The following is a 14,149-nucleotide window of genomic DNA, read 5'->3' on the forward strand; positions in this document are numbered from 1 at the left end:
CCGGTCTTTTTACGTCTCTTCTGAGCTGCTGTCTTCTGTGCTGCCTAAAGAAATATAAATGGAAAGTCAGCAGTTGATTATGTGTAATTCAGTTCAAGCATTCAAGCATGGAAGCAAAATGTTCTTAATGCTACTAGTACAATAATGTGCTGCAAATATGACTTTTAATATTTGAACATAGAAGTTACAACTTACAGTGCAACACTGCCCTTCAGCATGAGCAACTGCCATAAGAGTTAATCACTGCAACATGTATCCCTGCTTCTACACCTAAACGATGGTACTGTTCTCCCGACATTTCGGAAAGGTCACTCGACTTTTTTGGAGTTTAGAGAGCTCGGAGAGAGTTCAGAGTTTAGAGTCGGAGAGCTTAGCTAAGCTGCTAAGCTCTCGCCGATGGAGGAAGCGCAGAAAAGCACCTGTGGCTCCGGAGCACTTTCAAAAACGATGTGGCAGCGGCTTGCGACGACCCAGATTCTGCTGCCACGTTTGAAGCTTACGTCAAAAAGTCGCTATGCCCTCGTCATCGCGTTCGTGATCCGCTTCAGAACCAACCTAGCCATCAACCCGAGAAAAATGGTCTTGACTGCAATCAACACTTGCATCTGCAGAATCAATACTGCCCCAGGTTCAATGCCTTCGCTTCTGAAACGAGGCCTCGACACGTCCTGTCTGGCAAAGAATGTTTGCTTACACACAGAATTTACACTCAAACTGGTTGCACCGTTTTGGCAGTTGATCAGGATCAGCTTCGGCACACGCAGCGAGCACAAGCTAGCGTCAACGCTTCGTTTCCTTGTGCGGCAAAATTGCCGCGCATGACTATCGGCACACATCGTGAAAATATACAAAGGCATCACTCACTTTTTCTTTGCGTGTATCCATGATTTGCGCACCACAACGCGCACGTGCGAGTCATTTGCATCTTGCTAGTCTTGCGTGAGTCGATGTCATGGAGGAAGGAAAGTTTTCCTTTCTCCATGGTTATAGTGAACTAATCTATTCTAGTTCACTATAATGGTCGATGTTGTGGATGCAGACTTAGGCTTGGCTTGAATTCAAACTGGCCGCACACAATAATGATGATGATGACTTTTGGGTCGGTATGCGATTTTATGAGGCACGGAACGATTGATTCTATGAAAAACAATTTTGTTATTGCGAAAATGCAAACTATTTATCGAAATTTGTCTACAAGCAACACACAGATGGGCCCCAGGCACACCGGAATTCAAGCCTGTGGCTCGGGCTCTTTCGCCGAAGGAAAAGCTAGCGGCATGGCTAGCGGCACTGTTTACATCATGGAGGCTGGAAACGATTAGCAGATATGATAAGCACGATAACATCATCGCATAAAAGAACGGCATTCGTAACTGCGAGACACCAGAACTCATCGATTTTCACAGGGCATCAACCAGCAGCGATGCGGGTTGTGGCATAATGTTCAGTACGACGTTGCATTACCCGTGCCCGAATCGGAGCGGCCCAAACTTTTTGTCTGTGTCGTTTGCACTTCGTACGCAGCAAGCATGCTCTTTGTTCAAGTAGAACGTATTTACATTAAAAAGCCTGCATGAATGCGCAGCATTCTGAATGCGGTTACTCTCGTTTCCGCGCGCAGAAATTTGTGGTCTAGGCTTGCTGTCGTTAACCAAACAAACATTTTCTACATGAGTTTGTCAAAGGGAGAGAAACTGTTCAGACTCAAGACTAGCGCCGCGCAGTAATGCATCTGGAAAACTAGGACAGCATAGAGCTATATATTAGAATGCAAATTACATGCATTATTTTGCTGGTTATTTTCATGCATGCGTGTTCGCAGATATGTCCTCGAGAGGACATTTTGAGGACCATGAACCCACCCGTATGACCTGAGGACATCATTCTGAGGACGTTTCCAGGACAATCCAACCTAGGGCATTGTGAGGACATGTTGAGGATATTTTAGAAGCCTTTAGGACATTTGGACCATTTGAGGACGTGCTCAGGATGTTTGGTGTTGTCTGGTATCTTTAGTCTCCTGAGATAGCTTGCTGGTATCCTGTCGAACCATCCTACCACCTACTTCTGCGGCGCACTCTGTAACGATAGCTGTAAGATTATCATTCATTGTTTCAACACTACGGTCGTCTTCTTCAGTTAAAGCAGAAAATCTGTTTTGCAGCGACATTCTGAATTCCTCTACCTTCCCTCTTAATGCTAACTCGTTAATAGCCTTTCGCTTCACCGGTTTCCTCCGTTCCCTCTTCAAATCTAAGCTAACACGAGACCTTACCATTCTGTGGTCGCTACAACGGACCTTACGCGAGGACCTCCACATCCTCTGCGATGCCAGGGTGTGCACACAGTAAGAAGTCTATTTCATTTTTAGTCTCACCATTGGGGCTCTTCCACGTCCACTTCCTGTTTGCTCGTTTGCGGAAGGAGGTATTCATAATCCGTAAATTATTTCTATCTGCGAACTCTACTAATAACTCTCCCCTACTGTTCCTAGAACCTATGCCATAGTCACCTACCGCCTTGTTTCCAGCCTGCTTTTTACCTACCTTTGCATTAAAGTCGCCCATCAGTACAGTGTACTGTGATTTTACTTTGGTCATTGCCGATTCCACATCCTCATAGAAGCTTTCAACAATCTGGTCATCATGGCTTGATGTAGGCGCGTAGGCCTGCACCACCTTCAGCTTGTACCTCTTATTACGATAGCTGCCACTCTCTCGTTAACACTGTAAAACTCCTCGATGTTGCCAGCTATATCCTGATTAATGAGGAATCTCACACCTAGTTCTCGCCTATCTGCTAATCTACGATAGCACAGTACATGCCCGCCCTTTAGTACTGTATACGCCTCATCTGTCCTTCTAACCTTACTAAGCCCTATGACATCCCATTTAATACTGGCTAATTCCTCCAATAGCACTGCTAAGCTAGCCTCACTTGATAAGGTTCTTGTGTTAAACGTTGCCAGGTTCAGTTTCCAATGGTGGCCTGTCCGGTCCGGAGCCAGAGATTCTTAGCACCCTCCGCGGAGGGTGCTAATGGTATTTCCAATCAAGCATAAATGCTCCAAAGTATAGCCAGTAAGAGAACATTTAACATGTCTGTGCCATTATATCTTCGATGTATTTATGCTGATTATGTGATACGTTATGCAGACTGGTCACTCAACGAAAGAAGCAGCCCCGCTGCTGGCCTCGACAGTGCTGCCTGCCACAGCAGGTTCTTCTCCCTATTCTGGTAATTATGTATGAAAAACCTGTGAGAAAAACTTATTCTCCTCAACCAAAAAGTCGTCGAAATACAGTGTGCTAATAGGCTACCAACCGCCCCTGTGTTAACAGTAGCGCTTTCTGCTATGGTTGGTGGTACTGTTTGACAGCGGTGGTGTACCCTCAAGCGTACGTGACCATGTTAGGACCATGGGGGGACGGACCAATTATTGAAGGTTATTTAGCTTCCTTTCTTGGTGTATAATGCAGCTGATACAGTGGTGGCATTGTTCATTTAACTTACAATGTGTGTGTAGGCAGCCATGCTGCTCCCCATTCAGACTGATTTGTCCTTTGTTCTCTGTGTAGTTGATCACAGCTATGCGGTGAGCGCTGAGGAGGCTGAACCCATGGATGGCGTAACATGTTCGTCTCCTACACAGCCCCGGGTAGATGCTTGCCCTCACGCCTCTGCTGCAGCTGGTGATAGTTAGTAGCATTACTCAATAAGCAAAACAGTGCCATTATACCTTTGGAAGTATGAAATACTGAAACCGTTTGTGTTAGTAGGTCCCACGGTTTTTACTGTTTCAAATTGACAACTCTCCGTTGTTATGAGCGTTTCTTTGTTATTTGTGCAGTGGGTGATATGTGTGACGTGGGAAGAGGAGCTGAGCAGGGCGAGCTTATGGATGGCATGGCAGTTTCGCCTTCTGCACAGCCATTGGTGGAGGCTTGCCCTGCTGTGTCTGCTGCTGCTTGTGGATGTAAGTGACATTACTCAGTAAGCAAAACAGTTACATTACATATAGAAGTGCGAAATATGGAATCCGTTTGTATCTGTATTCCAGTGACTTCTCTTCAGCATAGTACTGTCGGAAGTATGAAATATGTAAATCATTTCTGTTGGTGTGCCCAGCGATTTGTTTTCAACGTGGTTTATTTGTTGTGGCTGTTCTGAAGATTGAAAGCTATCTTCCTTGTTGCTTTCTGTGTACAGGTGACCACACCTATGTGCTGCCTGGAAGGGATGAGAAATTGTTGGCGCCTGGGCAACTACTAGTGGAGGCTTGCACCGGCCCCTCCACTGTTCGTTGTGGTGAACGTAAGTACTGCTACCAATTCAGGGAAACTTTCGTGATGATGTTTTGCTCTTACAGTTCTATTTCAAAAGTGAAATAATAATCATAGTATACAATTTTCCACAGTGCACTGGAGTAAGATGCTTAAAAAAACTGTGGAGATAGAACTTAGACATTGGGGTAGGGACATGCAAACATAATTGTTTCGATCAAGCATGGTTATTGAAATTAAATATACTTTAGAGATGTGAATTTTATACCTGTATGTGGAAGATATGTGTTTCCTCTGATGGCTGCGATTTCTCATCTTGCAGCGTGCCATGCCCACCGTTTCAAGCACAAGCTACATGCGCTGAAAGTGAAGGCGCCAGTTCCGGGACCAAAGCATGAGGCTGCAACGAAGGCTCCAGCGACAGCATCAGATGAGGACTGTCGCCGAGATAGTGGAGGGCGTTCGTGCCCACGTTTCGCCAGCCTTCGCATCACTTGTTGAAGCTCAACTGAGAATGAGCCACATTAGCAGGTTTGCCCGCCGATGGCCCTCACAGAACAAGTCGTTTGCCATGGGCTTGTATTTCCATAGCCCAAAAGGGTACAGATACTGTAGAAGGCTTCTTAAACTCCCATCTATCAGGTCACTGCAGCTCTGGCTTCAACGTGTTCCACTGAGAGTTAGATTTTATCTGGAAGTTTTTGAGCTTCGGAAGCGGCGTGCAGGTTCGTTCCCACATGCAGACAGAGCCTGCAGTATTGTTTTTGATGAAATGCACATAATGAAAGATCTGTCATACAACCCGTCAGCAGACAGATTTGAAGGGTTAGAAGAATACAGTGGGAAGCAAGGTGCAAACCTAGCAAACAAAGCCCTCATCTTCATGGCGAAAGCGATTGGCACTCAGTGGAAGCAGCCGCTTGGTTATTTTTTTGCTCATAGTGCTACACCTGCCAATGTACTTCACAGTCTCATTTTTCAGTGCCACGACTTGCTATTAGAAGCAGGCCTTGAGCCAGTAGCCGTTGTATGTGACCAAGGGAGCCAAAACATTTCCATTTTCTCGAGCCTTGTAAGTCCTGAGAAGCCATTCATTGAGGTCAATGGCAAGCCACTGTTTTTCCTGTTTGATGCCCCTCACTTGTTGAAGTGTTTGAGAAATATGCTTTTTAAGTATGATTTCAAGGTTGGGGACCACATAATAAAAAGTGCATACGTAAGAGAAGCATACGAAAAAGACCGCCGCCTTGAAATCTGCTCCATGCCCAGTCTTAGCGATAAACATTTCAACCTAACCTTTACATCGAAAATGTGCGTTAAACTTGCCGCGCAAGTTTTCCGTAACCACTGTGCAACCGCAATGTGTGCTCTTCACACGTACAACCAACTGCCAGCCGAGGCCATGCACACGGCGAAATTCATTGAAAGAGTTGATCGTCTTTTTGACAGCTTAAACAGCTCGCAGAAGCGTGCCAAGTCACCATACGCATGTGCAATGGCTAGTGGATCAGTGCACTGGGAGTTTTTAGAAGAGTGTATCAAAGTTTTCGAGAAGTTCGAGGTGCTTGGATGTGTGCGGCGACCGCCCTGCATTCGTGGCTTTTGCCTGACTATAAGGTCTAATCTTAATAAGGGAGTAATTACTCATTGACATCCACCCGAGCGCAGCCTTACGGCTACAAAGGAAAGCTATACATGTCAATGAGTAATTACTCCCTTATTACAAATCTACTCCACCTTGGGGGATTCCCCTAAAAAATTTGACCAACACTGTTCCCACTTCGAATTATTGATCAATTCGCTCTCGCCCTACCATAAGCTTGCCGTCCCGGTTAGCTCAACTGGTAGAGCGACTGCTCCGGTGAAGCGGTTGTCCCGGGTTCGAACCCCGGAGCAGGATGAATTTTTCTTTAACTACGAGGTTTCAGAGAAAGCTGTATAGCTTTCCTTTGTAGCCGTAAGGCTGCGCTCGGGTGGATGTCAATGAGTAATTACTCCCTTATTACAAATCTTCTCCACCTTGGGGGATTCCCCTAAAAAATTTGACTAAGGTTTATTCTTCTGCTTTTTGAACACCTCTCGACCCATTATGGTTTCCAGTATTTGCTAACACGTCATTTGACTCAAGATGCTCTTGAAAACACATTTGCCATCATTCGTCCGAAATGCGGGGCAAATGCCAATTCAACCTGCCGCCAGTTTAAGGCAGCATTTCGCCATTTTTTAGTGAGTAACTTGTTTAAGGTGTCTGACGAGACCAACTGTAACGAGGATATGGCCACTCTTTTAGGAACACTTCCAATTGACTTGTCTGTGCCTTCCACTGTTGGTCCAGTAGTGACCTCACTATTTTTCAGTACCTCGGAAACTTTACCCGATTGCCCTTCTGCAATGGTAGAAAATAACATGGTGTATTTTGCGGGCTGGCTGGTGTCAAAGTTTTTAAGGTCCCATTTGTGTGTTTGTGGTGCTGATCAGTGTCAGCTGATGATTGACAATGCAGCCTTTTCTTGTGAGAACCAGGTGCTGTTGTACCTAAGCAAAAAGGGCGATGTGGAAGGTGATTTTGGGAAGCTTTCAGTTCCAACCCCCGCTATGACCTCCTTTGTCACTGTGTGTGAGCAGGTCTTTGTGGGCTCTGCCAACGACCTGATCTCCAAGGAAGCAGTAGGGCAGTCTCTGTGTGCTCTGCTTCGTGAAAAGGTTGAGAAGACAGTAACTGTTTGTGGTGACAACGTATACGATGAGTTGTTCTCTCTTTTTGCTAGGGTCAGACTGCACTGGTTTGCTCGTAAAAAAAAATGGAGAACTGCTGGATGCAGCAGCAGCAAGCCGCAAGGTTCGAACGCAGGTTTGCAGATTAAATACATAAAGCTGTCAACAAAAGGACCATGACCATTGCAAATATGTTTAATGAAAATGACATGACGCTATAGACGGGCATATGCGGAAAGAAATGAGCAAGTTTTCGTTAATGTGACATTATGACTTTCGTCTCAATGAAAGAACACAGTGGAACTATCGTCCAGCATCCTTTTTTTTACTCCCTTACCATCCTATGGCTTGAGCTTGTTCCCATAAGAGTTCGATTTTATGTGGAAGTTTTTGAGCTGCTAGAGCGGCTTGCAGGTTCTGCTGCACATACTTTATGAAATACACATCATGAAAAAGCTGTCATACAACCTGTCAGCAGACAGGTTTCAATAGTAAAGATAAAAGTGTGAACATTGCAAAGCCCTCGGCTCCATGATAAAACAGTGCATACTCGATGGAAGCAGCCACTGGCTACAGTTGCTGATCCCCTTTGCAGTTCCGTCTTCCAATGCTTCGATTCCCGTTTACAAGCTGACATTGGGCCAATAACCCTTGTGTGTGACTAAGGGAGTAGAAACACTTCCACTTTCAAGGGCCTTGTAAGCCCCAAGAAACCATTAATAGATGCCAATGGCAAGACTATTTTTTTACTCTTTGATGCTCCTCACTTGTTGAAGTGCTTGAGGAATATGTATTTTTAAGTATGATTTCAATGTAGCATGCCGCACCACATAACAGAAAGTTCATGCTTAAAGGAAGGTTGCGAAAAACATTCCCGGCAGCCTTCAAATGCTATTTGAGTCCAGTGTTTGTGATAAAAATTTCAACCTAAATTTTTCAACATGTCTGTTAAGCTTGCTGCTCTAGTATTCAGCAACCATTATGCAACTGCAATCTGCGCTGTTCACACATAAATAGCACTTTCTCCATATTGACACCTCGCGTCTCTGGTGTTCACAGGTGGCGCATGAAAGACAAAGACATCGAAGTGCGTCTCGCGCTGGCTGACTGCGGAACGCTGTTTGCTTGAGATGTCGCCCTATGTTTTGTCACAATATATATGTTTCCATAATATGTTTTACACGCCATCACGATCGTATGCAGGAAGGTTGTTTCTTATAACCTCCGCATATCCCACAAGTTGATAGCTCCTCTTTTCATAGCAATAAGCGCTCTGTTCGAAAAGCACTTGTGAAATAGCTGCTCCTGACCTATTAAGTGATTGAGGAATATGTTTTCCATGCCATCAGGGTCGTATGCATGAAGGTTTTCTTGTAACCTCCACATTTCTAACATGTTGCTAGCTGCTCTTTTCATAGAAATAAACAATCTATCCTAATAGTACATGTGAAGTAGATGCTCCTGACCTAATAATAATCTCTTGCAGGAATGTTTCCCATGCCATGAGGGTCGTATGCAGGAACGTTCCTTGTAACCTTCACATTTCCCACATGTCGATAGCTCCTGTTTTCATAGAAATAAGTGCTCTGTTCGAATAGCATTCGTGAAATAGATGCTGCTGACCCATAACTGTTTCAGGAATGCTTTCCATGCCATCAGGGGCACTATCCGTGACCATTCCTTGTTGTGACCTTCACATTTTCCACATGTTGAAAGCTCCTGTTTGTACTGAAATAAATAAGTGCTCTGTTCAAACAGTGCTTGCGAAATAGATGGTGATGACCTATTAAGTAATTGAGGGAAATGTTTTCCATGCCGTCAAAATAGTAAGCATGAACACAAAGGTCTTTGTTTGTCTTCATAAGGTATTATCAGCAAACAATTGCAAGGTTATTCTCGTCATTCCTTGTTCTGGCTGGTGGTGTGTGTACATATGTAGCACTGTAATAGCCTAATCCCTGACATTATTTTGGCGTCATCAGGATGCGGCGCATTTTGCGACAATGGTTCCAAGAGGCAAGCAAAGTGGTATGTGGGGTAACCTCTTGTTTGCAAGATGGTTAGGGCTTGTGCATATGCGAACAGAAGCAAAACAGAGCCTGCAATGACATTGAAGCCATATCTGTTTTGCATGGTATAGGTTTACAGGCATGGCATGCTATAATGATTGCTGGTATTGTTTCTCATCTCATGAACACACACTGCTTTACAACGTTTACTACGGCGGGCAAGATTGTTGTCGGGCCACAATAGCGGGCTTCATTAACTGATGTCTGCATCTGTACATTTAAGGCATTTGAAATAAGTTGTTGCAGTGGATCCTGCTTACTTTAGGACACTTGCATCCCTTTTATCAGTACATGTTATGCACCCAATTTGCTCAATTTCTGGAGCTCTGCACTATGGTCTTTGTTATATCTTGTGTGCAGCTTGAACACCTGTAGTGCCATATACACGCTGTCATTACTGTGACTTATCTGCAACACAAGTGAATTATCGACTGTATGTGTGTGACGCGTGCTGAGGTGCTCGGCAATTTTGTTTGCAGTGATTATGTAATCTGAAATTTGGCAATGCATGAGTGACCTTGCGGCTTTTTTTTGGTGTGGTGTTTTAGTGATCTACCAATTTTCCGTATCTTTATGTAAAAATATTTTACTTTCCTACCGCTCTGTATGTACCACTGCTTCATGAAAAATGTTTTCATCCATGCCTTGCCATCATCATCTGTTCTGCAACTGTCATATTGTGTGAGTCATGTTGAGTATCAGTTTGTAGTGCACATACCTTCTGGCAGTGATAATCTAGTGGCAGTACGCCTTTGCTACTGTTTTGCATTGTTCAGGCTGGTCTTATTTGTTACATAATCATAAATCGTGCTGCGATGTTACAATATTACTTTTGGCACTGCTGTGGCATTGTCACTGATTGCCCATGGAAGACAGAAAGTTTCCTCCTATATAATGGTCCGTATGGTGAGAGTTATCGGATGTGCCGTTCGGATGGTTAGATGGTAGTTTGTACAGAAGTGCATGCTGCATAGGGAATTCTGCTGATTTCCTAGCGCCTCCAATAGGACAATGGTTGTGCTTGTTTGCTGACTGTTCTAGGGTAAGTCATGCATGAGCATCAATGGTGTTTGTGGTGTAGAAGCACTGGGATGAATATGCACTTGGCAGTGGGCCGGTTTAAGTAAGTGTGCTTTATATCCCTCAGAATGTTAGGCAGCGCTTTAATAATGGAGAGTTTCTCTCATAGTGTGAGTCGCTTTAGGATGTTGAACCCCATAAAACAAAGACATTAATAAGAAATATGTAACCTTATCTTTTGCAAACATCAAGTGAATCCTGCTTTGAATGTCTACAGTGCTTACATGTTGCTGAGCACTGAAAACTGCGACTGAAAAGGATTTTGTACACCTTCAGTTTTGTAGACATGTTGACATGATACTGTGTAGCGATCATATATCAGGAAAAAGTGCCTTATATGTCACATGTTACGGTCTGGTCGCTTTGCAAGATGTACAGTGCTCAGACAGATACTGTTTCTATTAGTGTGTTAAGCCTGGCCTGCATGGAGTGAATTTTCCTGGCGTAAACAAGCCTCATGCGAAATGCACATAAAGGTGAAGCAAAAAAATGCACCATTGCAGGTGCTATAACCTCCCATCACAATGCAAGTTGGTGGCATAGCTATGTGCATATCACACGGGACACATTTTTGCGTTCATGAAAACTGTCACGCAGGCCAGGGTCCAGGCACACACCAGGCTTTAATGAGGTCAGTCTTTTCATATCGGAATCTTCCTTAGTAATATCCAGGAGCTAGTGCCAGCTTGAACGCTTCGTGCGACTACAAGCTCATTTTTTTAAAGAGAAAGGTGAATTGAATATTCTTAACTTTTTCTTGATTCCCCATTGTGTATGAGTGCTCCTCGATTTTGTTTCATTTATGTGCATTGCGTTTGATTGTATTGATGAAGATGTCTGTCCTTTGCATGTTTTAAAGTAAGCCCTAATTTTGCTGGGAAAGTGCAGTGCTGCTTGCAGTGCATTTATGGAATTTATGCACACCAGGCAAACTACCTTATTTTTATATTTTAAACTTTCCTCATGGATTACACCAGCACTGTGTTTTTGTGTCACTAATCAGATTCTTGTGTACTGTTGCTTTCAACTCATTAAATCATCACTTTTATTAAAAAGATTGCATCACTGTCCTTTTCTGTGTGAGCACAACTCAACACAATTCTACCACAGCCCATTGCTTCCAAACTTGGGTGCTCAGAAACAGCAACCAAGCAAGGAGTCATTACACCTAAAACTAATGTGGCAGTAACATAAATAACTGCACATGTTGCCACTTTACAACCCTGACATTCAGCGCGACACCTGAGGCGAGGACGAAGGAAAAAGGCACAACAAGAACTGACTACCTAAAAATAGCGTTGGTGGTTGGCACTCATCGTGTCTTCTTTCTTCGTTCTCGTGTCGGGTGTCGCGCTGAAGCGTTGCGGCGTTCAGCAGTTTATTTTTCCCGCCAAGCAGCACGTGACGCTTACGTCACGGATATGACGTCACTAAAACACGTGACTTCGACGTCGCGTTTTTGTTTTAATTATGACGTCACTTTTTAGTTGTCCACGCATTTCGAAGATGGCGCAGGCTGTGCACCATAAGCCGCCATGTTTTGAACGTATGGGCTTCTATGCAGACTACACAACCATAGTACATCTACCTTGGCCTGTCTCTCACTCCTGGTATGATGTCACGCTATAACGTCACTAGCGCCTCTAGCGGGAGGAGCGCGACACGCCGTGCCAAGCGGCCGCCGTTACTTGACGAGCCGAGTTGGTAGCCCGTCTTTCGCTGCTGGTATGACGTCATGATGTGGCGTCACTCGGCATAGTATGACGTCAGGGGTCATTCTAAAGGTCAAAACGAGCCAAGTGGCCGCCGCTCCGCGAAAGGCCGTTCTTGGGAGTAGTATTGCTTTCGCAATAAAAAATCGTGCCATGGTAATTTATGGTTTTAGTGATTGATGATTGATTAGTGTATGATAGGCAATGACGAGTTAATAAATCAGTAATTGATTGATCAATTAAAGAAATGACAAAATTGAAAAAGGGGTTCAAAGGTGTCAAAATGCTCAAAATGAAAAGGGAATGCTTGATGATGCTAATTAAGAAAATTTAGAGTGTGTGATTAATTAAAACAATTGAAAAATGAAAAATGCGTTCGAAAGTGTGAAACTGCTCGGAATGGGAAGCCTAATTACGCAATCGCGTCATACCCTTAAGGCAGAGCTTAAGTGTCCTCTAAAATTTCCCCCCCTCCACAGCAGAAATCGTTCTGGAAAGCAAGCGTTTCGCATGCCTTACCTCGCATGCTTAGAAGTTTACAGTCCACGTCTTTCTGCATGTGCTTTACCTCAAACATGGTTTTCCAACTAGCCCAGCCCCATACGTTAATCAGACTGTCCGACGATAATAGAGTCAGGCAGCAAGCCAGTGTCTCTTAGCAACTGGACGAGACATTTCCATGAAAACGAGTAAGGCAGCCTGTGTAGCCCCGACCCCATTTTTGTTAGTTTTTTTTTCTGGCGGGGACAATGGGCTTCAAAAGAAGTATTTATCAGGGGCTGATTTTGTGTGGTCTCTTGTGAATCAGTCACTTTTAATGATTTTTCTTCATGTTTAGAAAGGGAAAAAAGAAATTATTTAGTTAAATTTGTCCTCGAGTACAGCCACTTTGCCACTACGAATTAGGAAGACGTCGTCGCATCGCATCGTCAATCTACGTGCAGTCAACACCATCCAGAGGGAAATGCAACCATCTGCATTATTTTGTTGCGGTACAAGCCACTAAGGGAAGCAGCTCGTAAAATATGACAATTTGGTTTCAGACGTGTCCTCAGCTTTTCACTCCAGAGCAAAGAGGCAACGGACCGCTTGGAAGAAAAATTGGCCATTAATACACGGAATTTCTCACATACGATGCAGTAATAAGACAAAGCCACCTAAGAGTGTTGAAAAAGTGGGTGCTAACTATGCAAAAATATTATATTTGGCAAGGTCATCCTGCGCGCTGCTTGCATGCCCGAATAACTTGGGGCCTTGTGAACAGTCTTTACATTCAAAACAAAAGCAGCATAATTCTATGGAATTTGGTGACCCTGGTACAGTCGATGTTATCACTATGTGGGAAAACCAAATAACCGCTGTCCTTTTTCAGTGCAGCCAGTGAAGTACAGCAGTTCGTAATAACTTTTCGATTGTCATGTAGTCTGAGCGAGTGCACCATGCATAAAATAAACTCAGAACTGCCAGCACATTACTGCCTCGAATGAAACAACTATGTACTGCTTACGCTTCAGTCGCATTTTACAGTTGCTACGCAGCAGCAAGTGAAACCGAGCCGCGACGGGCACGTGAGACCCAACATGCCGCTGCGAGGGGGAAACGGCGGCTGCGGGGGGGGGGGGGGGGAACGGCGGCTGCGGGGGGAAACGGCGGCGCGGTCCCCACCCCGAAAGCGGAGGCCCGCCGGCCATCAAGGCACCCCAGGGTTGAGGTAGGGTTGAGCTATATCGGAACAAGCATTGTCTGCTGGCACCGAATGTTGAGCTTGCGCAGGGGTTCCGAGTTCGCTTGTAGAATGTTTGTCGACAACAAAGCATTATTTTAATTATGCACGGTTGTTTTATAGTGTGGATAAGAGTTCGAGCCGGGTGGCTTTATTTTTTTAGCTGACACTGCGTCCCATACCCGCTCTTGCTTTCACACAGCAAAGATATTTACGACAAGTGTTCTAAGTGGGCGCGAAATTAGGCTGCATGGTTGCGGAATAATTTGCAAGGCACTTGCTCGTTACTTATGTCAGGACACCGTAGCTCTGTGCATACGTATCCCGGCGACGTTATTTTTTTTTAAATGTGCTCAGTGCCCCGGTCTTCTGGTTTTCACTGCTGTTTATGATGCAGCTTTCCTCAACGTACTGCTTCATGATATGCTCATCACTGTAGCGTTGGACAAGGTATACCATCGCTTAAATGCGAAAATTTATAATGGAAGACCTCGTATGATGGACAAACGCAATCACAAAAACAGCAGCACCACGCAAACACTAGTGACAATACCCAGACAACACAAA

At 44.5% G+C, this 14,149-nt stretch overlaps 1 protein-coding gene across 2 annotated transcripts in view; it reads left to right on the plus strand.

Annotated features, from left to right (window-relative positions):
* The window catches only part of LOC149354091 (uncharacterized), a 64,001-nt gene extending 59,262 nt beyond the window's left edge, over positions 1-4,739 (plus strand). For both annotated transcript variants that reach the window (XM_089583052.1, XM_089583051.1), the window contains exons 5-8: positions 3,156-3,237; positions 3,851-3,976; positions 4,210-4,314; positions 4,606-4,739. In XM_089583052.1, the coding sequence (XP_089439178.1) occupies positions 3,156-3,237; positions 3,851-3,976; positions 4,210-4,272 (271 nt within the window). In that variant the 3' untranslated portion in view covers positions 4,273-4,314; positions 4,606-4,739. The remainder of the gene's footprint in view (positions 1-3,155; positions 3,238-3,850; positions 3,977-4,209; positions 4,315-4,605) is intronic.
* Positions 4,740-14,149: the final 9,410 nt, after the last annotated feature.

Source organism: Amblyomma mixtum, chromosome 3 (assembly GCF_055824585.1).
Source record: "Amblyomma mixtum isolate Tamu chromosome 3, ASM5582458v1, whole genome shotgun sequence".
Lineage (NCBI taxonomy): Eukaryota > Metazoa > Arthropoda > Arachnida > Ixodida > Ixodidae > Amblyomma > Amblyomma mixtum.